The sequence below is a fragment of the Coregonus clupeaformis genome, chromosome 31, assembly GCF_020615455.1.
Source record: "Coregonus clupeaformis isolate EN_2021a chromosome 31, ASM2061545v1, whole genome shotgun sequence".
In the NCBI taxonomy this organism is placed as follows: Eukaryota; Metazoa; Chordata; class Actinopteri; order Salmoniformes; family Salmonidae; genus Coregonus; species Coregonus clupeaformis.
Genome location: NC_059222.1, coordinates 24,095,783 through 24,122,272, shown reverse-complemented (window position 1 = coordinate 24,122,272; position 26,490 = coordinate 24,095,783). Strand labels below are relative to the sequence as shown.

General features: G+C 42.7%; 1 protein-coding gene across 1 annotated transcript in view; it reads right to left on the bottom strand.

The window, feature by feature from the left end:
- Nucleotides 1-26,490, bottom strand: part of LOC121547245 (semaphorin-4G) — a 98,933-nt gene that overhangs the window by 33,076 nt on the left and 39,367 nt on the right. The window contains exons 3-8 of the mRNA XM_041858412.2: nt 22,443-22,591; nt 21,775-21,837; nt 15,843-15,941; nt 10,107-10,200; nt 9,863-9,976; nt 6,958-7,112 (exon numbers count right to left, since the gene is read on the bottom strand). Coding sequence (XP_041714346.1) covers nt 6,958-7,112; nt 9,863-9,976; nt 10,107-10,200; nt 15,843-15,941; nt 21,775-21,837; nt 22,443-22,591 — 674 coding nt within the window. The remainder of the gene's footprint in view (nt 1-6,957; nt 7,113-9,862; nt 9,977-10,106; nt 10,201-15,842; nt 15,942-21,774; nt 21,838-22,442; nt 22,592-26,490) is intronic.

Here is a 26,490-nt window from a genome sequence, read left to right as displayed (position 1 = left end):
ATTTGGAAGCTGTTCGAGCCAGCAAAGGGTGCTTTACAATTTTTAGGCAATGGGGAATTACTTTAGCTTCCTTCCACGGCTGTGGACACATACATTCCTTCAGGCTTTGGTTAAAGATATACCAAAATAGGGGTGGCAATACAGTCTGCTACCATTCTCAGTAGTTTCCCATCAAGGTTGTCTATACCTGGTGGCTTATCATAACAATCGTTTTTCCATCTCTTATCATAACAATCGTTTTTCCATCTCTTTTTCCATCTTCTCTTTCATTACTAGATATTTTATACAAAATATGATGGTTCACTGTTCAATGTTGTCATTTCACTTCTGAGTTTTTCCACTTGTGAAATAGTAATTGAATTGATTGGCAATATCGAAAGATATTGCTATAAATGGCCCATCAACTTCAATGAACAATGGAGAATTGGGTTTTCTGCCCATGATATAATTTAAGGTACTCCAAAGTATTTTTCCATTGTGTTTTATGTCATTTATCTTGGTTTAGTAGTAAAGTTTAGTTACAACATTTCTCAATTTACAGTATGTCAACCAATCAGCTGAGCAGCCTGACTTGTTTGCCACCTCTTTTGCATAATTTATTTGAACCATACCATTTTTCAATTAATCATCAAACCAGAGGGCTCCAACAGTTTCTTAACAGCTCATAATTTTACAAATACATCCAGTGCTGCATCTGGATTCACTTCCTCATTTCCTCCTTTTTACATCTTCAACAAAAGAGTCCTGAGAAAACATTTTGTATGATCTCGTATAAATTACTTTAGGCCCAATCTTTGGCACTTTGGCTTTCCTTGTCATTGCCACAATGTTATGGTTACTACAGCCAATGGGAACTGATATTGCTTTGTAGCAAAGCTCTGCAGCATTAGTGAAGATATGATCAATACATGTGGATGTCACAGACCCAACACTATTGGTATGCACTCTAGTTGGTTGAGTGATAACCTGGGTCATATTCAGGGCCGGATTAATGCAGGGGCTTACCGGGGCTGAAGCCCCTGAGCCCAGGCACGTGGGGGGCAAAGAAAAAATAAAAATATTGTAATAAAAATAAAGGACTATATTTCAGATAGGAGGAGGAGAGGAGGTTGGGGCACACGTTGGTAACTGGGGGCCCCTGTCTTAATTGGGTAACTGATTAATAAAACAATTGAAAAACTTGGTGGCCTATAGCAACACCCTAAAAGAATAGGCTTTAGATGAGGCAGGTGAACCTGCAACCACAACACTTCAATAACACTTGACATGATATCGTACATTTACATTTTAGTCATTTAGCAGACGCTCTTATCCAGAGCGACTTACATGAGCAATTAGGGTTAAGTGCCTTGCTTAAGGGCACATCGACAGATTTTTCACCTAGTCGGCTCGGGGATTAGAACCAGCGACCTTTCGGTTACTGGCACAACGCTTTTACCCACTAAGCTACCTGCCGCCCATATCTTCTTTAAGCATTACAGGGATATCGTTCTGAATATATCCAGCAACACCTTCCCCCATAGGCATTCCTGTATCTTCTGTAGATGTTATATCCTTGTATTGCTACTGCTGTATCATCCAAATAATTATCTAAGTGAGTCTCAGAAATGGCTAATATATGAATGTTATCTGATGTTAGCAAATTATTGATTCCATTAACTTTATTTCTAAGGCTACATATATTAACCTCTTAAGGTTTGGACCCTAAAATGACATATCCAAATCTAACTGCCTGTAGCTCAGAACCTGAAGCAAGGATATGCATATTCTTGATACCATTTGAAAGGAAACACTTTGAAGTTTGTGGAAATGTGAAATTAATGTAGGAGAATATAACACATTAGATCTGGTAAAAGATAATACAAACAAAAAAACATGTTTTTTATTAATTATTTTGTTCCACAAAATAATATTGCAGTTTAGGCACAATTTAGATATTGGCCACTAGATGGCAGCAGTGTGTGTGCAACGTTTCAGATTGATCCAGTGAAGCATTGCAATACTGGACTATTTTGTATCAAGTTTGCCCAAATGTGACGAATTGGTCAAATGGTACATGTTCAAGTACATATAGAGAACACACAAAAATGATATGGTAATACAAAATGTAAGTTTACACACTCTCAGGAATGTCATACATGATGGATCATTAGCTTATACACTAACTTTCACACATCTAGATGGCCAGGTGGGGTGGGTGTGGAGCCAGACACAGCAGGAGTTCAAACTGTAGAACCCAGTTTCTACATTTGAATATAAAAATGGATTGTATCAAACAAAACTATGCTACATTTTATCTCTGGGACCCTTAGGATGAGAAATCAGAGCAAGATTACTGAATGTAAGTACAGTCGTGGTCAAAAGTTTAGAGAATGAGTAGTATTGGTCTTCACAAAGTTCGCTGCTTCAGTGTTATGATATATTTTTTGTCAGATGTTACTATTGTATACTTAAGTATAATTACAAGCATTCCATAAGTGTCAAAGGCTTTTATTGACAATTACATGAAGTTTATGCAAAGAGTCAATATTTGCAGTGTTGGTACCATTCTTTATTCATGGCTGTGTTCTTAGGCAAAATTGTGAGTGAGCCCACTCCCTTGGCTGAGAAGCAACCCCACACATGAATGGTCTCAGGATGCTTTACTGTTGGCATGACACAGGACTGATGGTAACGCTCACCTTGTCTTCTCAGGACAAGGTGTTTTCCGGATGCCCCAAACAATCGGAAAGAGGATTCATCAGAGAAAATGACTTTACCCCAGTCCTCAGCAGTCCAATCCCTGTACCTTTTGCAGAATCAGTCTATCCCTGATGTTTTTCCTGGAGAGAAGTGGCTTCTTTGCTGCCCTTCTTGACACCAGGCCATCCTCCAAAAGTCTTCACCTCACTGTGCGTGCAGATGCACTCACACCTGCCTGCTGCCATTCCTGAGCAAGCTCTTTACTGGTGGTGCTCCGATCCCGCAGCTGAATCAACTTTAGGAGACGGTCCTGGCGCTTTGTTGCATTACAACCTGTAATTTAAATCGATTTCTATTTGGATTTCATGTAATGGACATACACAAAATAGTCCAAATTGGTAAAGTGAAATGAAAAAAATAACTTGTTTCAAAAAGTTCTAAACAATAAATAATGGAAAAGTGGTGCGTGCATATGTATTCACCCCCTTACTATGAAGCCCTTAAATAAGATCTGGTGCAACCAATTACCTTCAATTGGCGGAGAACGACTGCTGTCGTTCTCCGCCAACATCAAGGCAGTGACCCGCTCCTGCAGGTTCATGCTCTACAACATTCGGAGAGTGCGACCCTGCCTTACACAGGAAGCGGCGCAGGTCCTGGTCCAGGCACTTGTCATCTCCCGTCTGGACTACTGCAACTCGCTGTTGGCTGGGCTCCCTGCCTGTGCCATTAAACCCCTACAACTCATCCAGAATGCCGCAGCCCGTCTGGTGTTCAACCTTCCCAAGTTCTCTCACGTCACCCCCCTCCTCCGCACACTCCACTGGCTTCCAGTTGAAGCTCGCATCCGCTACAAGACCATGGTGCTTGCCTATGGAGCAGTGAGGGGAACGGCACCTCTGTACCTTCAGGCTCTGATCAGTCCCTACACCCAAACGAGGACATTGCGTTCATCCACCTCTGGCCTGCTGGCTCCCTTCCTCTGCGGAAGCATAGCTCCCGCTCAGCCCAGTCAATACTGTTCGCTGCTCTGGCACCCCAATGGTGGAACAAGCTCCCTCACGACGCCAGGACAGCGGAGTCACTCACCACCTTCCGGAGACATTTGAAACCCCACCTCTTTAAGGAATACCTGGGATAGGATAAAGTATTCCTTCTAACCCCCCCCCCAAATTGTAAAGTGGTTATCCCACTGGCTATAGGGGTGAACGCACCAATTTGTGAGTCGCTCTGGCTAAGAGCGTCTGCTAAATGACGTTAATGTGCCCTTGAGCAAGGCACTTAACCCTAATTGCTCCTGTAAGTCGCTCTGGTTAAGAGCGTCTGCTAAATGACTAAAATGTAAATGTAAACATAATTAGTTAAATGAAGTCCACCTTTTTTGCAATCTAAGTGTCACATGATCTGTCACATGATCTCAGTATATATGTAACCTGTTCTGAAAGGCCCCAGAGTCTGCAACACTACTAAGCAAGGGGCACCACCAAGCAAGCGGCACCATGAAGACCAAGGAGCTCTCCAAACAGGTCAGAGACAAAGTTGTGGAGAAGTACAGATCAGGGTTGGGTTATAAAAAAATATCAGAAACTTTGAACATCCCACGGAGCACCATTTAAATCCATTATAAAAAAATTGAAAGAATATGGCACCACAACAAACCTGCCAAATATAACCCTGAAGGAGCTGCAAAGCTCCACAGCGGAGATTGGAGTATCTGTCCATAGGACCACTTTAAGCCGTACACTCAACAAAGCTGGGCTTTACGGAAGAGTGGCCAGAAAAAAGCCATTGCTTAAAGAAAAAAACAAGCAAACACATGTGGGACTCCCCAAATATATGGAAGAAGGTACTCTGGTCAGATGAGACTAAAATTGAGCTTTTTGGCCATCAAGGAAAACGCTTTGTCTGGCGCAAACCCAACACCTCTCATCACCCCGAGAACACCATCCCCACAGTGAAGCATGGTGGTGGCAGCATCATGCTGTGGGGATGTTTTTCATCGGCAGGGACTGGGAAACTGGTCAGAATTAATGGAATGATGGATGGCGCTAAATACATGGAAATTCTTGAGGGAAACTGTTTCAGTCTTCCAGAGATTTGAGACTGGGACAGAGGTTCACCTTCCAGCAGGACAATGACCCTAAGCATACTGCTAAAGCAACACTCAAGTGGTTTAAGGAGAAACATTTAAATGTCTTGGAATGGCCTAGTCAAAGCCCAGACCTCAATCCAATTGAGAATCTGTGGTATGACTTAAAGATTTCTGTACACCAGCGGAACCCATCCAACTTGAAGGAGCTGGAGCAGTTTTGCCTTGAAGAATGGGCAAAAATCCCAGTGGCTAGATGTGCCAAGCTTATATAGACATACCCCAAGAGACTTGCAGCTGGAATTGCTGCAAAAGGTGGCTCTACAAAGTATTGACTTTGGGGGGGTGAATAGTTATGCACGCTCAAGTTTTCTGTTTTTCTGTCTTATTTCTTATTTGTTTCACCCAAAAAAATATTTTGCATCTTCAAAGTGGTAGGCATGTTGTGTAAATCAAATGATATAAACCCCCCAAAAATCCATTTTAATTCCAGGTTGTAAGGCAACAAAAAAGGAAAAATGCCAAGGGGGTTGAATACTTTCGCTAGCCACTGTACATATATGGACAAGCAATGACAGTTCTTCATACCTTAGGGTTTGGCAGTATTCCGGGACAGATTGTAGTGGACCCAGCAACTGAGGATAACCGCATCGCGGGATCCAAATTAAACAGGTAGGCTAGTAATAATAGAATTATTCAAGAAAACACTTTTTCTGAAACGTTCAAAAACAACAAACCGAGCTCTCTCTCATTCCGCGTTCAGCATGCTTTGTGCTCTGATGACATCACAGTATTGTGAAATCGCTGGCTAGGACCTTTAGACATAGTGGGTATATTCATCAGGAAGTGCATAGAGGATGTTGTTCCTACAATGAACATACCCAAACCATATCCGTGGATAGATAGGAGCATTCGACCAAAGTGGAGGAGCGGGCAAACCCATGGCTGAGGGTGTTGCTTTACGCTTTTCCTCCTCTAAGTCTCATACTCCCCACACTAGTCAGAATGAGGGAAGAAGGTAGCCCCTCGATGAGCCGCTGTTCGCCCTTACGTCCGCAAAGTGAGTGAATGAGGTGCATGCACTTTCAGTTCACCATTCGTGCCTACCGTTTGCCCGGGTTTTTTCCAAGGTTTCCTTGTTACCCAACCCTGCCTTTATGCCTAAGGTCAGCGGCGATTACAATTGTCTTGCCTTAGAGCTTGTATCTTTCCACCCGCCACCCTTCCCTTCTACGGAAGAAGAGCATCCTTTGTGTCCAGTACGGGCTTTGTGCATATACTTGGAAAGAACGAGAGCTTTGCGCAAGAGCGACCAACTCTTTGTGTCCTGGGCACCTACCTGCAAGTGGAGGCCCCTCTCTCACCAATGGTTATGACATTGGATTGTGGAAGGTATTATATTGGCCTATAATAGCAAGGGGTTACAGCCTCCGGAGGGCCTGTGGGCTCACTTCACCAGAGGTATGGTTAACACTTGGGCACTGTTCAAGGGCATCTGTTCAAGGGCATGTAAGTCGCTCTGGATAAGAGCGTCTGCTAAATGACTAAAAAAAATAAAAAAAATAAAAATAATAATAATAATAAATCTGCTTACAGGAAATGTGTGTTGCGGCTTGTTGGGCAACCTATTTTATCAGGTTCTACCAGCTTGACGTCACTGCGCACATACTGTCCTCAGTGTTGGGGTCTTTGAGGGTTGATTCGTTGAGACTACCTGGCTTCGGAGAGCGTTTGCGATATGGGAGTTGGCCATATCCCACGTGAGATATCGAAACAAAAAATTGAAAGAGAACTCAAGGTTACTTGCGTAACCCAAGTTCTCTGATATTATGAGTGAGATATCTCACCCTACTCGCAAGAGTGTGAGGAAGTTCGGCATGCTCGGGAATGACCAGAGGGCGTGCAAGTGGCTCCTTATAATGAGGGGAGGGGCTCACCTCATTTGCCACACCGACCTGTTTGTCTCCGACAGACGTGTGTAATTGGTTCTTCGAGGTGAATCCCACATGTGAGATATCTGACTCATAATATCAGAGAACCTGGGTTACGCAAGTAACCTTGAGTTTCCTTGTGTTTGATACCGTTCCATTCATTCCATTGCAGCCATTGAGCCCTTTCTCCGCTTTCTCTCTCCATTGAGTTGGGCAACCGCTAATGCCATAACACATGTCCCCCTTCAGGCCTACCTTGCAGATTCGGGCCACACGTGCCACCCTGGTCTGGCTGGGGTAGGCCATCTGCTCCTGGCTCCTCTCTGTGAAGAAGAAGTAGATCTTGTCGTCATCGCCCACCGAGCTGTTGACGCTCTCCTTCAGCAGCGCCGAGCCCACAAAGTCCGCCTCTGCTCACACAATAACAAAACACAGATCATCACACTGTGTACATTCTGTCCAACTCCTGGAAAAGCACATACTATGGAGAGATTAATGTTATTGTAACCCTCCTACCATGCCACCTACTGGTACAGAGATAATGTAGGTTGAAAGCAAGGGTGGCCACAGTATCTACATTTGGGAATGCTAAGGTGAAGGCAGATCTTGTATTATGAAGGAATGAATACTAAAAGCCCTATGTTTCGGCCAGTACTTAGCACCAGACATGGGTTCAAATAATTAGATTTGATAATTTTTACTGCATTTTAATTAGTTTCAAATACATTTCAAAACAATTATATAAAGTTTATTTGAAAATACAAGTAGTTGAATATTAAAGGAACGTATTTGGAAATTGGAATGTATTGTCATGTATTTACAACTAACTCTATTTGAAGTAGTGTATTTTCAAACACTAATACTGTACCCATAGAAGCCCCCACTGTCACGATCGTCATATGAAGCAGACCAAGGCGCAGCGTGATATGCGTACATCTTTTAATGAGTACTTATATAACGATAACAAAACAATAAACGATACGTGAAGTCCTAAGGTTAACAAACACAAACCTCTCTGGAACAAGTTCCCACAAATGACAAGTGCAAAACAGGCTGCCTAAGTATGGTCCCAATCAGAGACAACAAGCCACAGCTGCCTCTGATTGGGAACCACCCCGGCCAACATAGAAACAAATGAACTAGAACATGAACATAGAACAAACAACATAGACACTACACACCCTGGCTCAACTTTTAAGAGTCCCCAGAGCCAGGGCGTGACACCCACCCAGTTTGCCTTGCATGAAAATTAAGATGAGTATAGGACATTCCAAGGGGACCCCAAAAGTAGTTGATTTTGCCAGTAAATTTGAAAATACTCAAATACACAGAAAATAAGTATTTCATATACAAATATTTAAATATGCATGTATTTGAACCCAGGTCTGCTTAGTACCCTATAGTTGTAGTATAATTCATCAAAATTACAGTTTACATTGGTATTCCAAAATTGCATAGCTGTAGGGATCAAGCAGGCCCTCCGTGTCCGGTTCAGGGGCGTAGGCATGCCCACCCACTGGGGAGCCAGGCCCTGCCAGGCCCACCCAATTTAAAAAAGAATACATTATTATTACAAAAATACTTCTCCACCCATCAACGAATTTCTGGCTATGCCTCTAATCCGGTCTGGAGCGTGAAGTCAAGAGCTCTGTTGGTCAGCTACTGCATAGTAACCTAGTGGTGCCAAAAGCCCTGGTCTGCCCTAGAAAGCCTATATAAATTCCGATCGGCAGAAGAAAATAAAAATGTGATGCCCGTTTTGGCCTCTAAAATGAGTTTATTATGATCAAATTCGATCCCCAAGGTGAATTAAGTTCGCTACAAATCGAGATATTTAAGGAGATGATTGTGGACTACAGGAAAAAAAAGAGGACTGAGCACGCCCCCATTCTCATCGACGGGGCTGTAGTGGAACAGGTTGAGAGCTTCAAGTTCCTTGGTGTCCACATCACCAACGAACTATCATGGTCCAAACACACCAAGACAGTCGTGAAGAGGGCACGACAAAGCCTATTCCCCCTCAGGAGACTAAAAAGATTTGGCATGGGTCCTCAGATCCTCAAAAAATTCTACAGCTGCACCATCGAGAGCATCCTGACTGGTTGCATCACCGCCTGGTATGGCAACTGCTTGGCCTCTGACCGCAAGGCACTACAGAGGGTAGTGCGTACGGCCCAGTACATCACTGGGGCAAAGCTCCCTGCCATCCAGGACCTCTATACCAGGCGGTGTCAGAGGAAGGCCCTCAAAATTGTCAAAGACTCCAGCCACCCTAGTCATAGACTGTTCTCTCTGCTACCGCACGGCAAGCGGTACCGGAGTGCCAAGTCTAGGTCCAAAAGACTTCTCAACAGCTTCTACCCCCAAGCCATAAGACTCCTGAACAGCTAATCATGGCTACCCGGACTATTTGCACTGCCCCCCCACCCCATCCTTTTTACGCTGCTGCTACTCTGTTAAGTATTTATGCATAGTCACTTTAACTCTACCCACATGTACATATTACCTCAACTACCTCAACTAGCCGGTGCCCCCGCACATTGACTCTGCAACGGTACCCCCCTGTATATATAGCCTCCCTACTGTCACTTTATTTTACTGTATATATAGCCTCCCTACTGTCACTTTATTTTACTTCTGCTCTTTTTTTCTCAACACTTTTTTTGTTGTTGTTTTATTCTTACTTTTTTTGTTTAAAATAAATGCACTGTTGGTTAAGGGCTGTAGGTAAGCATTTCACTGTAATGTCTGCACCTGTTGTATTCAGCGCATGTGACCAATAAAATTTGATTTGATTTGATTTGATTTGATTCTGACTACTACATTTGACACAGACCAATCACGGGCCAGCAGGCTACTAGAAGGCTCCATAGACGTTAAGGTTAACTCTATCAGGACTATATCGACCATGATCCTTTGCTAGTTACGGCCACTTTCACCATGATCCTTAGTGAGTTTTTGGTGCCTTTCAGCCCCATTCAGCAATATGGCGCGTTTCAAATTAAAATGCTTCCGGCTTCATGCGCCATCGGGAGTTTTCCATAGGAATACGCGGATGACGTCAGTGCTATCACTATCTACTGGTTTTAATGTCTATGGGATCAAGCCACAAAATGAAACCAATGTCTATAAGATAACGGATGGGTGAGCCTGTCTTTACCCAGCAGCCACCTGGTGGGGGCCTCCTCTGTCCTCAGATTGGGGAAGGGGAAGTTCCGACGGACATCCGGAGAGCTGCGGAACTCATACTGGGAGGCTGAGAACATCTCACCGTCTGCAATCAGGACCGGAGGGATCAGAGAGATAGAACACAGAACAGGGGATAGAAGAGTGTCTCTCAGTCCATTCTTAGCAGTGGGTTAGGGCAAAATAGTGCAGCCCAGGGGGTAGATTAGGGTTCTTACCCACAAGGAGGCCGGTGTAGCCCTTGGCTGGGTCATAGGGACACCTGTCCCTGCCCTCTTCGAAGCCAGAGGAGAAACTGAAGCGCTCCACATCCTGACAGAAAAGAGAAGAAGAGAGAGGATCAATAACTACAGTATGGGAATATAAATCAAACCATCACCAAAGCAGGTAACACAGCATGCTAATAGAGTACTACTGTATGAGTCATAATACCCATAAAACATAGCGGTCAAATATGGAAATGGTTCCAATCGATTTTCCATCCTTAATTTTAGAAACACTTTAAATAAGGGCTGTGTTTTGTGTAGATTTACCCTGGCTTTAGTGGTAAAAAAAATACTCAATAGTCATACTTGAGTAAAAGAAGATACCATTAATAGAAAATGACTAAAGCAAACCAGACCGCATCATTTTCTTGTTTTTTTCATTTACAGATAGCCAGGGGCACACTCCAACACTTAGACATCATTTACACACTAAACATGTGTGTTTAGTGAGTCCACCAGATCCAAGGTAGTAGGGATGACCAGGGATGTTCTCTTGATAAGTGTGTGACCATTTTCCTGTCCTGCTAAGCATTCAAAATGTAATGAGTAGTTTTGGGTGTAGGGAAAATGTATGGAGTAAAAAGTACATACTTTTCTTTAGGAATGTAGTGAAGTAAAAGTAAAAGTAGTCAAAAGTATAAATAGTAAAGTCAAGTACAGATACCCCTACTTACAGTGGCTTGCGAAAGTATTCACCCCCTTGGCATTTTTCCTATTTGTTGCCTTACAACCTAGAATTAAAAGTGATTTTTTTGGGGTTTGTATCATTTGATTTACACAACATGCCTACCACTTTGAAGATGCAAAATATGTTTTATTGCGAAACAAAAAAGAAATAAGACAGAAAAACAGAAAACTTGAGCGTGCATAACTATTCACCCCCCCAAAGTCAATACTTTGTAGAGCCACCTTTTGCAGCAATTACAGCTGCAAGTCTCTTGGGGTATGTCTAGCCACTGGGATTTTTGCCCATTCTTCAAGGCAAAACTGCTCCAGCTCCTTCAAGTTGGATGGGTTCCGCTGGTGTACAGCAATCTTTAAGTCATACCACAGATTCTCAATTGGATTGAGGTCTGGGCTTTGACTTGGCCATTCCAAGACATTTAAATGTTTCCCCTTAAACCACTCAAGTGTTGCTTTAGCAGTATGCTTAGGGTCATTGTCCTGCTGGAAGGTGAACTTCCGTCCCAGTCACAAATCTCTGGAAGACTGAAACAGGTATCCCTCAAGAATTTCCCTGTATTTAGTGCCATCCATCATTCCTTCAATTCTGACAAGTCCCTGCTGATGAAAAACATCCCCACAGCATGATGCTGCCACCACCATGCTTCACTGTGGGGATGCTGTTCTCGGGGTGATGAGAGTTGTTGGGTTTGCGCCAGACATAGCGTTTTCCTTGCAAAAAGCTACATTTTAGTCTCATCTGACCAGAGTACCTTCTTCCATATATTTGGGGAGTCTCCCACATGACTTTTGGCGAACACCAAACGTGTTTGCTTATTTTTTTCTTTAAGCAATGGCTTTTTTCTGTTCACTCTTCCGCAAAGCCCAGCTCTGTGGAGTGTACGGCTTAAAGTGGTCCTATGGACAGATACTCCAATCTCCGCTGTGGAGCTTTTCAGCTCCTTCAGTGTTATCTTTGGTCTCTTTGTTGCCTCTCTGATTAATGCCCTCCTTGCCTGGTCCGTGAGTTTTGGTGGGCGGCCCTCTCTTGGCAGGTTTGTTGTGGTGCCATATTCTTTCAATTTTTTAAGAATGGATTTAATGGTGCACCACTGCCTGGCGTGAATTTTTTGAAACACCAAGGGGGGTGAATACTTTTGCAAGGCACTGTAAGTACTTTGCACCACTGCCTGGCGTGACGTTTTGACAACCGTGTAAATCTCTAAAGGACAAAGTGACTTTTATCAATATATAAACCCTGCATTTATCCCCCAAAAATCAAACGCTAGTTAGCTGCTAATGTGGCTATCATACAGAACTACAAACACCTGTCTCAAGCTTCACGTCACTCACCATGCCAAATCGAGGCAAATGTAAGAATCTCTGGATTAACTATCTAATGTTAGCTAAATTTAGTAAAGAGTAAATTGGCTAAATTTGTTTCAATTGACAATCCTGTGAACTGTCTCGGGCAAGTTTTGAATTTACACTATACCTGTAATCTAGCTAGTCTTGAGTCAACAGTGTGCTTACTTTACTGCAGGAAGACATTGATCTGTTTGCTGTTACCCTCTGGACAGCAGATTATTAGTATAGCTACTAGGCAAGGTTATGTAACATTATTTAGTCCTACTTGCTAAGGTGGGTTTTAAATTATTGGTGAGCCTGAGTCTTATCACCTCAACTAGGTAAGCTGTTTCAACTTCCTGCAATGTTTCAGTCATTGCAGGAAGTCGGGAAGAGCAGGAGTGTGTGAAGGGTTTTGTCCCAGCCCAGCTCTAACACCTGATAATCAACATAACAAATCACGGCGATAGGCTATGATTTGTAATCAGGTATGCTTTGTAATCAGGGGCGGATTCATTTAGAGGGTATTGATGTTTAACGCATGCTCCTCTCTCAAGTTGAACTTGTTGACTGATACCAAGGCGGCGGTTGCTAAGAAGACGGGAGCAGCTGCAGACCAGAAGACTGCAGCCAAGGCATCACTGGTCCACACTTGCCCTGTCCTCTCCATGTGTAGGCTAATGTACTGGCCTTTGTGGTGCAGTCTTTCATATGTGAAGTAGTTTGTTGCATCGTATTACTTAGTTTATCATTTGTGTCAACTTTGAATTCAATCTAAGCCACAGATTGTTAACTTCCTTCATTTTTACTTGACCTTTACAGATGCAGACCAGAAGACATTCAAGCAGCACTTTGAGAGCAAGCATCCCAAGTCTCCAATGGTCCCAGTCCTGGTTGATGTGCAGGCCTAAGTGACCACACACACTCAAATGGACCTACAGCTGGGGTAAGATTCCTCCATCATTCACACACAGTAGACATAGTGTAAACCACCATGTTGTCAACAAAATGCTGTCCTCAATGCTTAAGGCCAGGGTACTTTTTTCCCCTTAATCAGATCACAATCAACTTTTACCAGTTAAATGTAGATAACTCATTAAATATGAAAATGTTTGCATATCGTGCAAATCCATTTTTCAGGACACTGGATGAAGTAAGCCTAAATATTTTGGTTTAATTTTGTTAAGACACTCCAGGACCGAACTTGTGCAGAGCAGATTGTGGATAAATACTTTTTCATCTTTCAATCTGTAAAATACTGAGGACATATTTGTAAAATGCATTTTTGATGTATTTCTCCAAAGAAAATGTTATCTAGAATGTTTTAAAAAATCTACATATCAACAATTCCCTCTGGGCAGGTCTGGAGAATATAACTATTCAGATGCTTCTGAAGCTGAGAAAAATGAGTTGGCATGTGGGATGAGTCTACCTTTCGGGAAATGGCAGTTAAAGACAAGTACTGAATATAGACTACCAAACGCCAAACGCCTATTTAGACCCAATAATCATCTCTTCAAAGTAAGTTACTAAATATAGTCCAGTTTGTAACACTCTCTATGAAATGGGCTTTTAAATTATGTGTAATTTAATTTAGTGAGATTTGAAATTATTGATATATGTCAATTTCTAAAGTGGTTCAAATTCTATACAATTTTGATGACGGTAGTATGATAAACTAAAGAAAATATACATTTTCATGAAGTTTTTGTCATTTTTATGTTTACTTTTTGAAAATACTAATATTAATGGACCAAAATACCAACAAATCTCAAAATTGAAGGATACATGCAAAAATGTCATTTCATTATGTGGTGACTGGCCTTAAGTTGTATTGTGTATGGCTCAATTTGTGGAAATGCTGTGATCACTCATCGTCTTTAATGTTGTGATTCACATACACACGATGACCACGATATGAATGCTGCAACTGAGATGGAATGACAACGAGGGACACAAGCTGAGACCCCGAGTATGACTGGACATGGGCCGGATTTTTGTGACAACGACCTAAAAGGGGTGCAGAAGCACACCAGCACCCCATTTTATGTTTATTCCATGGCCAACCATCCCTCTAGCTACCCCTTATTCCAGACTATGCCTTTTATGCCCCATGGTCCCTCAACTTCGGACACTATGGAACTCTCCATCTTATCTCTATAAACCCACCCTACCTTCATCCAATTTCCCTATGCTGCTTCCTTCACTTTTTCTCTTGATTTGAATACATCTGGACTCAGTAACATTTTAAAAAGTATTGTGGTGTACTGTTTTTGCTACCTTTTTTTCACCTGTGTAATGCTGTTCTCCTGCTTATTCTAGGGTTCAGACTGAATGCAGTGTTAAATGTGCTGCTCACAATTGACAGCAGCAATATGGACCTGTTAAAATGACAATAAGGGTGTTGATATAGCTACGTTTAGGCATGGCTTCCTTGTTTTGAGTCTGTTAAGTGTGTTTCTCATTCTGCTGGAGTTGACCTAGTATTTTATATTAAACATACCTTACACACCCAGTTGTTCTCCATTTGTAACTCACCCACCAAAAATCACAATATGCTGTTTTAGATTTTGTGTTATTTGTGGTGGTCTAATTCTTCAAATGGAAAAGCAGAAGAATCTGTGTGCTCTCGGATAGTAATAATAGTTAATATGGTGCTCTTCGATGTCCCAGGTTTGTGGCATTGATGAATAAATAATGTCATTTTTACTTCAAGTCAAATGTTTATATTATGTATGAAAGGCATATGTATGCATTGTTTACTATTTAGATTTTTTAAATTGATGTAATTGTTGGAGTTCAGGTGTTTGACGTGATTGATGGGTGACTAGGTGCATTCTTGTCAAATAAATATGCTTATTCATGATTATGGATACATTCTGCAATGAGTTAATCTGGCTTTGAATCTGCAACTGAACATGTCAACAAGTTAGTTCTGAATTGCTTTAATACAGCAGTGCATTCTGACATCATTAATTGAAATAGATTTCACCTCGTTCATATAGTTGGCAGACATTATAAGGGATTAAATATAGACTGCCACAGGCTGAAGGAGAAGAGGATCTGGTAAAATACGGGTATGTTGCTATCTAGCTTATTTTCAAAAATCTAGCCTAGTATTCATGGCACATTGTAAATATCTGACTGCTACTAGGTTAGTATTCTGTACAATACACAAGACCAAATGCATAAATAAGACAAATATTAGTTAAAATATGGAACAGTAAATGAAAATGTTCAATATATCTTTCATTTTGGATCAAAGTAGCTAGTAACCAGCTAGCTTACAGCAAAGGTGTCAGCTGGAGATGACGTGCAGGAGCTTGCAGGGATTTGTAGTGTTGCATGATGTCTACTTTGATGCTAATTAGCATTTTTGAATCTGAGAGTAAATAGAGCTGAATATATTGATAAAAGACACCTTGTCAGAGAGAGATTTACACGGTTATCAAAACGTCCCGCCAGGGAAAGCCTACATGACACAGACCTTGTTTGAAGTGGTTCTAAGATCCCCTATGGGAAAAATGGACGGTGAAAAATTTTTTGGAACCATTTCCGTGTTTGACCACTAGGTTTTATGGGTAATATGACGTGTCCACTGTGGGGCTCTATGGGCAGTTTGTTGGGAGCTGGCATGTAAACCAGGAAATCCCCAGCAACAGGAAGGACAGCTCTTACTATGTAAGCACAGAGGGGCCTGAAGGCGTGCGTGCCACAGACGTACAGGTGAGTCTCATTGTACCTCTGTAGGAAGCGGATGTGATTGTAACAATCTGTCTGTAGGAGAGACACAACAGGATGGTTATACATCTATATAGCATCAACCTAATCTTGAAGACATAGGCTAACACATTCACTTGACTCCTTCACGCATGGTGCCGGAGGGGATGGCTGCCGTTTTACGGGCTCCTAACCAATTGTGCTATTTTGTGTGTTTTTTCGCATTGTTTGTAACATATTTTGTACATAATGTTGATGCTACTGTCTCTTATGACCGAAAATAACTTCTGGATATCAGAACAGCGATTACTCACCTCAAACTGGACAAAGATTTTTTCTTTAATGAGTCTGACATGTAGGATATAATGTTGCTCCTAGACAAGGCCCAAATCCCTGTCATTCGCATGAAGAAAATAAGGAAATACAGGGGGCGGAGATCAGGGTGCCTTGTGAGAATTTGTTGGTGAGTGGGTAACCTGCCTCTACCATCCGTTCTATTACCCAACGTGCAATCACAGGAGAATACACTGGATGCGCTCTGTTCGAGACTATCCTACCAACGGGACAATAAAAACTATAATATCTTATGTTTCACAAGTTGTGGCTGAACGACGACACAGATAATATACAGTTGGCTGGATTTTCCGTGCATCGGCAGGACAGAACAGCTACGTCCGGTAAGACGAGGGGTGGGGGTGTGTGTCTATTTGTCAATAACAGCTGGTGCGCGATGTCTAATATTAAGGTAGTCTCGAGGTATTGCTTGCCTGAAATGGAGTACCTCACGATAAGCTGTAGACCACAATATCTACCAAGACAGTTTTCATCTATATTTTTTGTAGCCGTTTATTTACAAAAAAATGCTCATCCAGAAGCGGCGCTCCTAGTGGCTGGGGACTTTAATACAGGAAAACTTAAATCCGTTTTACATAATTTCTACCAGCATGTCACATGTGCAACCAGAGGAAAAAAAACTCTAGACCACCTTTACTCCACACACAGAGACGCATAAAAAAGCTCCTGATTCCTGCTTAAAAGCAAGTACCAGTGACTCGCTCAATATGGAAGGACTATCAAACAGGCAAAGCGTCAATACAGGACTAAGATTGAATCCTACTACACCGGCTCTGACGCTCGTCAGATGTGGCAGGGCTTGCAAACTATTATGGACTACATAAGGAAACCCAGCCGTGAGCTGCCCAGTGACACGAGCCTACCAGACGGGCTAAATGCCTTTTATGCTCGCTTCGAGGCAAGCAACACTGAAGCATGCATGAGAGCACCAGCTGTTCCGGACGACTGTGTGATCACGCTCTCCGTAGCCGATGTGACCAAGACCTTTAAACAGGTCAACATTCACAAGGCCGCGGGGACAGACGGATTACCGGGACGTTTACTCAGAGCATGCGCGGACTACCTGGCAAGTGTCTTCACTGACATTTTCAACCTCTCCCTGACCAAGTCTGTAATACCTACACTACCGTTCAAAAGTTTGGGGTCACTGAGAAACTTCCTTGTTTTCGAAAGAAAATCATTTTTTTTGTCCATTAAAATAACATCAAATTGATCAGAAATACAGTGTAGACATTGGTAATGTTGTAAATGGCTATTGTAGCTGGAAACGGCAGATTTTTTATGGAATATCTACATAGGCGTACAGAGGCCCATTATCAGCAACCATCAGTCCTGTGTTCGAATGGCACATTGGGTTTGCTAATCCAAGTTTATCATTTTAAAAAATGTGAAAACCCTTTTGCAATTATGTTAGCACAGCTGAAAACTGTTGTGCTGATTAAAGAAGCAATAAAACTGGCCTTCTTGAGACTAGTTGAGTATCTGGAGCATCAGCAATTGTGGGTTCGATTACAGGCTCAAAATGACCAGAAACAAATAACTTTCTTCTGAAACTCGTCAGCCTATTCTTGTTCTGAGAAATGATCAGCTATTCCATGCGAGAAATTGCCAAGAAACTGAAGATCTCATACAACGCTGTGTACTACTCCCTTCACAGAACAGCGCAAACTGGCTCTAACCAGAATAGAAAGAGGAGTGGGAGGCCCCGGTGCACAACTGAGCAAGAGGATAAATACATTAGAGTGTTTAGTTTGAGAAACAGACGCCTCACAGGTCCTCAACCGGCAGCTTCATTAAATAATATCCGCAAAACACCAGTCTCAACGTCAACAGTGAAGAGGCGACTCCGGGATGCTGACTTTCTAGGCAGAGTTGCAAAGAAAAAGCCATATCTCAGACTGGGCAATACAAATTAAAGATTAAAATGGGCAGTCTGAGATATGGCTTTTTCTTTGCAACTCTGCCTAGAAGGTCAGCATCCCGGAGCCACCTCTTCACTGTTGACGTTGAGACTGGTATTTTGCGGGTACTATTTAATGAAGCTGCCAGTTGAGGACCTGTGAGGCGTAAAATAAAATTGCTTTTCTTTCGAAAACAAGGACATTTCTAAGTGACCCCAAACCTTTGAACGGTAGTGTACATGTTTCAAGCAGACCACCATAGTCCCTATGCCCAAGAAAGCGAAGGTAACCTGCCTAAATGACTACCATCCCGTAGCCCTCACGCCGGTAGCCATGAAGTGCTTTGAAAGGCTCACATCAACACCATCATCCCGGAAACCTTAGACCCACTCCAGTTCACATAACGGCCCAACAGATCCACAGATGACGCAATCTCAATCGCACTCCACACTGCCCTTTCCCACCTGGACAAAAGGAACACCTATGTGAGAATGCTGTTCATTGACTACAGCTCAGCATTCAACACCATAGTTCCCACAAAGCTCATCACTAAGCTAAGGACCCTGGGACTAAACACCTCCCTCTGCAACTGGATCCTGGACTTCCTGACGGGCTGCCTCCAGGTGGTAAGGGTAGGCAACAACACATCTGCCACGCTGATCCTCAACACGGGGGCCCCTCAGGGGTGCGTGCTTAGTCCCCTCCTGTACTCCCTGTTCACCCACGACTGCGTGGCCAAGCACGACTCCAACACCATCATTAAGTTTGCTGACGACACAACGGTGGTAGGCCTGATCACCGACAACGATGAGACAGCCTATAGGGAGGAGGTCAGAGACCTGGCAGTTTGGTGCCAGGACAACAACCTCTCCCTCAACGTGAGCAAGAGAAAGGAGATGATTGTGGACTACAGGAAAAGGAGGGCCAAACACGCCCCCATTCACATCAATTGGGCTGTAGTGGAGCGGGTCGTCACCAACGAACTATCATGGTCCAAACACACCAAGAAAGTCGTGAAGAGGGCATGACAATGCCTTTTCCCCCTCAGGAGACTGAAAAGATTTGGCATGGGTACCCAGATCCTCAAAAGGTTATACAGCTGCACCATCAAGAGCATCCTGACTGGTTGCATCACCGCCTGGTATGGCAGAGGGTAGTGCGTACAGCCCAGTACATCCCTGGGGCCAAGCTTCCTGGCATCCAGGACCTACAGTGGGGAAAAAAAGTATTTAGTCAGCCACCAATTGTGCAAGTTCTCCCACTTAAAAAGATGAGAGAGGCCTGTAATTTTCATAATAGGTACACGTCAACTATGACAGACAAAATGAGAAAAAAAAATCCAGAAAATCACATTGTAGGATTTTTAATGAATTTATTTGCAAATTATGGTGGAAAATAAGTATTTGGTCAATAACAAAAGTTTCTCAATACTTTGTTATATACCCTTTGTTGGCAATGACACAGGTCAAACATTTTCTGTAAGTCTTCACAAGGTTTTCACACACTGTTGCTGGTATTTTGGCCCATTCCTCCATGCAGATCTCCTCTAGAGCAGTGATGTTTTGGGGCTGTCGCTGGGCAACACAGACTTTCAACTCCCTCCAAAGATTTTCTATGGGGTTGAGATCAGGAGACTGGCTAGGCCACTCCAGGACCTTGAAATGCTTCTTACGAAGCCACTCCTTCATTGCCCGGGCGGTGTGTTTGGGATCATTGTCATGCTGAAAGACCCAGCCACGTTTCATCTTCAATGCCCTTGCTGATGGAAGGAGGTTTTCACTCAAAATCTCACGATACATGGCCCCATTCATTCGTTCCTTTACACGGATCAGTCGTCCTGGTCCCTTTGCAGAAAAACAGCCCCAAAGCATGATGTTTCCACCCCCATACTTCACAGTAGGTATGGTGTTCTTTGGATGCAACTCAGCATTATTTGTCCTCCAAACACGACGAGTTGAGTTTTTACCAAAAAGTTCTATTTTGGTTTCATCTGACCATATGACATTCTCCCAATCCTCTTCTGGATCATCCAAATGCACTCTAGCAAACTTCAGACAGGCCTGGACATTTACTGGCTTAAGCAGGCGGACACGTCTTGCACTGCAGGATTTGAGTCCCTGGCGGCGTAGTGTGTTACTGATGGTAGGCTTTGTTACTTTGGTCCCAGCTCTCTGCAGGTCATTCACTAGGTCCCCCCGTGTGGTTCTGGGATTTTTGCTCACCGTTCTTGTGATCATTTTGACCCTACGGGGTGAGATCTTGCGTGGAGCCCCAGATCGAGGGAGATTATCAGTGGTCTTGTATGTCTTCCATTTCCTAATAATTGCTCCCACAGTTGATTTCTTCAAACCAAGCTGCTTAACTATTGCAGATTCAGTCTTCCCAGCCTGGTGCAGGTCTACAATTTTGTTTCTGGTGTCCTTTGTCAGCTCTTTGGTCTTGGCCATAGTGGAGTTTGGAGTGTGACTGTTTGAGGTTGTGGACAGGTGTCTTTTATACTGATAACAAGTTCAAACAGATGCCATTAATACAGGTAACGAGTGGAGGACAGAGGAGCCTCTTAAAGAAGAAGTTACAGGTCTGTGAGAGCCAGAAATCTTGCTTCTTTGTAGGTGACCAAATACTTATTTTCCACCATAATTTGCAAATAAATTCATAAAAAATCCTACAATGTGATTTTCAGGAATTTTTTTTCTCAGTTTGTCTTTCATAGTTGACGTGTACCTATGATGAAAATTACAGGCCTCTCTCATCTTTTTAAGTGGGAGAACTTGCACAAATAGTGGCTGACTAAATACCTTTTTGCCCCCACTGTATATACTAGGCAGTGTCAGAGGAAGGGCCAAATTGTTTTCAAAGACTCCAGTCACCCAACTCATAGACTGTTCTCTCTGCTACCGCACGGCAAGCGGTATTGGAGCGCCAAGTCTAGTCCAAAAGGCTCCTTAACCGCTTCTACCCCCAAGCCATAAGACTACTGAACAATTAATCAAATGGCCACCCGTACTATTTGCATTGACCCCCCCACCCCCACCCCTTTGTTTTTACACTGCTCCTACTTGCTGTTTATTATCTATGCATAGTCACTTTACCCCTACCTACATGTACAAATTACCTTGACTAACCTGTACCCTCGTACATTGACTCGGTACCGGTACACCTTATATATAGCCTCATTATTGTTATTTTATTGTGTTTATTTTTACATTTTTTAAATGTATTACTTTAGTTTATTTAGCAAATATTTTCTTAACTCTATTTTCTTAAAACTACATTGTGAGTTAAGGGGCTTGTAAGTAAGCATTTCACGGTAAGGTCTACTACACCTGTTGTATTCGGCGCATGTGACAAATTAAATTCGATTTGACTACATTATTACATTATAATAACAACACTACATCATTGTTATACTAGATTGGGCCGTCTAATAAGGAGAGAGAGGAAGAGAGAGAGAGAAAGAGAGAGAGAGAGAGAGAGAGAGAGGGAAAAGAGAGAGAGAGAGAGAGAGAGAGAGAGAGAGAGAGAGAGAGAGAGAGAGAGAGAGAGAGAGAGAGAGAGAGAGAGAGAGAGAGAGAGAGAGAGAGAGAGAGAGAGAGAGAGAGAGAGCGGTGGGTGCTACACGCCATTGGTTGTACCTGATTGTCTTTTCCTTTGTTGAGACACTGCTTCTTCTGCTCTGCCGAAGCTTCCCAATCAATCTGCAAACATAGGGGGACAATAATGACCACTCAGTGGGAGAATGGGACAGTGTACCATGCCAACATTTCAATACTCCAGTGAATACTCCATTTTAATACTCCAGTTACTCCCATCAACTACATCATTGTGTTTTAATATATTCTGTTGGCCTGTGAGTAAACTTGCCCCATACAGTTAATCCAATACTCACACTGCAAAAAATGAACGTACAATAGGATTTACTGAATCTCCTTTAGGCTATTATTAGCCTGTCCTGTTTAAACGTTGTGAAAGATAAAAATATTTGTGAAGGAGAAAAATATTTGTGAAAGACGGTTCGTTTTGCAATTGCAACATAACTGTGGTCCTCTGTAGCTCAGCTGGTAGAGCACGGCGCTTGTAACGCCAAGGTAGTGGGTTCGATCCCCGGGACCACCCATACACAAAAATGTATGCACGCATGACTGTAAGTCGCTTTGGATAAAAGCGTCTGCTAAATGGCATATTAATTTATTAATAACGGTTATGTGATATGTTGTGCTGTACCAGTTAACCAGTTACAATACAATACAACTTTTTTGAAACGGAAAGTTAGCATCCTGGCTGGTACGGTAAAAATACTCACCGTGAGGTTGCCAGGTGTAGAGATGTTGGTGGTGTCCAGTGCGTAGAGAGCCCCCCTGGCCCCTACATACAGCACCCCATTGTCCTCCTCCAGTAGAAGTGTGCTGTAGTTCTGAGATGGGCTGCTGAACCGCTGGCAACCCAACAGGCCTGAAAACAAACACACAAACTTACTGAGACTTTGGGGTCAATTTAACTGAACCTGCATTGTTGTATTTGCACAGTTTTCCAATGGTCAAATAAAGTCACAGAATGGTTTTGGCACTGGAAAACCCTATAATTACTATTACTACTGCCAAGCACAGGTACATGCTTCCACTTTTCAGAATAAGAAAACACTATGTTGGGTCTGGTGTTATTCCTGTGTTAGGGTATACGTCTTGCCTCATAGAATGAAACTGGCTGTACTTAAAGTTTTACTTGAAGTAATATAGTTGGAATACTATGCACATGCTTTCTCTTTCCAATGGTCTCTCTGACCCTATAGCGTGTTGTGTTTTCTACCAATTCTTCCTCTTTTCCGATAGCTGAACTCTGGCCCTATGCTCCACACACAGCTGCAGTATAGTCTCTCTATCAGAAGTGAAGGAGTGTAACAGATTGACTGAAACAAGCGTTCATCCATCCCCAGTAAATCAATGGGCGGGATGAGATGAACATAACTTCCCTTATTACTGCGAGCAGCCTGGGACACACTCCCAGGAGAGGAACAAAGGAGGAGAAAGAGGATAGAGGAAGGAAGAAGAGGAGGACAAGGGGAGGAGGAGAGGATAAAAGAGAGGAGGGTAGGATGTATTATTATACCCATCTGCACCATGCTGACTCATATTCATTGTTCCTCCCTCCTTCTGTCCATCCCTCTCCATCTCTCACTTATTCACGCTATCTCTGTCAGCCTCCATCACCTTCTTAATCTCTCTTTCTGTCCCCTATCCCTCACTTTTAAATCTTGATCTTCAAACTCCATCAATGAACTTTCAGCGCTCCTATATCAAATGACTATCGTCTATCTTATCACTAAATAAGACCACATCTTATTATTACAGCAACCTAGAAGAAAACAGTGACCTCTTTTCACATCTCATAGCAGCAGGGCAGCTTGCCCCCATTTTAGAGGTTCTAGACTGCTGATAAAATACTTTGTTTGATCCGTTTCCATGAATTAAGGGCAAAACACAAAGGAATGAATGTGTAACACTGTGTTGTTTGTCTGCTGTATTTGTTCAAGGGATATGAAGCTCAGATGCTGTACAATATGTCCTAATCAACCTTACTTGTGAACCCCCTCCCCTAATAACACACACACACACTGATATGATTTGGCAGTACTGGGGCACATCTCCCACTGAATGCTCTTAAAATGCCCTCCCCCCAATACCCCATCTCAAACACAACCCATAGAAACATGCAATGGTTTTGAGCAGGTGCTGAAAATCAAAGTGCATATTCAGCAAAAAGAAAAGACTCATCGATTGATGCTCCCATGTGGTTAATTGAAACAATGTTTTGAGTCTTTGGTCTTCTAAGGGTCAAAATAGTGTTACAATAGCACATCCAGACACTTGGAAAGATAGACTGAAGGCCAAGGCTTATTATACACACAGTAACACAAGTCAGATTGATTAGGTTATTTTAATAGGGTTAAAGACATGCTTTGGTACTTTGGCGACTACAAAGTATTTTTTAAACCTCCCGCTTTGGGCTGGATGTGTCAATGTGTAGTTCATACATGCAGAATTCTTATGCAGAATTATTGTCTTACCTCAATTAGCCACGAAATCCCTAGTTTGAAAGCAACTGTTTTTCTGGAAGCTGTGCTGCACTATTTTCCTTACATTTTCCCCCATGTGGGTCAGCCCCTTAGCAATTCCAGTTCAACCTATGAGCTTCAGCCCCTCGCCATATGAGTGACAGATAGCAAGATACACATGATGCACCCACAGCAGAGCAAGAGAGAGAGAGCAATGACGTGGTGCACATATCTGCACATATGTGACATAGTACGCCATTTTCGTGAACCACTTTTGGCTCGTGAGTGCTACTTTCAGAACTACTGGCTAAAAAGTACACAAACGTCTCGGAGAATCCCTTTAATAATGTCATTAAATGCTTTACTGAAGTTTTGGGGGAAAAAAGTCAAAATATCTCTGTGGACAGGTACACAATTACAAATAACTCATCCACCCTCGCATGCTGCAATGGCTAAAATGAATTTGGGAGTGCCAGTTACTACAACAAATACTACATGTTGTTGTCACTGGTAAAGTCACTTCGATTTGCTGTCAAACCTGTTTGAAGACCCCTCCCCACACAAACAGTCTAAATAGTCTCTCAGGGATACAATGGTGATACTATGAGTAGCACCCATGATTATCAGCCAGTAACCCTCCATACACAGCAGGACACACAAACACAAACAGAACAACAGACGTGCGTGCACACAGACACACACACACACACAGGCACAGGAAGACAGACAGACAGACAGACACATACAGTTGAAGTCGGAAGTTTACATACACCTTAGCCAAATACATTTAAACTCAGTTTTGCACAATTCCTGACATTTAATCCTAGTAAAACTTCCCTGTCTTAGGTCAGTTAGGATCACCACTTTATTTCAAGAATGTGAAATGTCAGAATAATAGTAGAGAGAATGATTTCATCACATTCCCAGTGGGTCAGAAGTTTACATACACTCAATTAGTATTTGGTAGCGTTGCCTTTAAATTGTTTAACTTGGGTCAAACGTTTCGGGTAGCCTTCCACAAGCTTCCCACAATAAGTTGGGTGAATTTTGGCCTATTCCTCCTGACAGAGCTGGTGTAACTGAGTCCGGTTTGTAGGCCTCCTTGCTCGAACACGCTTTTTCAGTTCTGCCCTATACATTTTCTAAAGGATTGAGGTCAGGGCTTTGTGATGGCCACTCCAATACCTTGACTTTGTTGTCCTTAAGCCATTTTGCCACAACTTTGGAAGTATGCTTGGGGTCATTGTCCATTTGTGACCAAGCTTTAACTTCCTGACTGATGTCTTGAGATGTTGCTTCAATATATCCATATAATATTCCTTCCTCATGATGCCATCTATTTTGTGAAGTGCACCAGTCCCTCCTGCAGCAAAGCACCCCCTTAGCATGATGCTGCCACCCCCGTGCTTCACGGTTGGGATGGTGATCTTCGGCTTGCAAGCACCCCCTTTTTTCCTCCAAACATAACGATAGTCTGTCTTTTTTATGGCGATTTTGGAGCAGTGGCTTCTTCCTTGCTGAACGGCCTTTCAGGTTATGTCGATATAGGACTCGTTTTACTGTGGATATAGATACTTTTGTACCTGTTTCCTCCAGCATCTTCACAGGCTCCTTTGCTGTTGTTCTGGGATTGATTTGCACTTTTCGCACCAAAGTACGTTCATCTCTAAGAGACAGAACGCGTCTCCTTCCTGATCGATATGACAGCTGCGTGGTCCCATGGTGTTTATACTTGCGTAATATCCCAAGGATGAACCAGACTTGTGGAGGTCTGCATTTTTTTTCTGAGGTCTTGGCTGATTTCTTTTGATTTTCCCATGATGTCAAGCAAAGAGGCACTGAGTTTGAAGGTAGACCTTGAAATACATCCACAGGTACACCTCCAATTGACTCAAATTATGTCAATTAGCCTATCAGAAGCTTCTAAAGCCATGACATCATTTTCTGGAATTTTCCAAGCTGTTTAAATGCGCAGTCAACTTAGTGTATGTAAACTTCTGACCCACTGGAATTGTGATACAGTGAATTATACGTGAAATAATCTGTCTGTAAACAATTGTTGGAAAAATTACTTGTGTCATGTACAAAGTAGATGTCCTAACCGGCTTGCCAAAACTATAGTTTGTAAACAAGACATTTGTGGAGTGGCCGCCACCCAAGACATCAAGATTCCTTGATGTCTGTCAGAAGCCTGACCTATGAGCTGCTCCGAAGGCAACGTTCTAAGGCCAAACAAGCACAACAACAAGCTGTGACAATTATGGATTTTGGGTAAGAATTAGTTGTCATACAAATGACC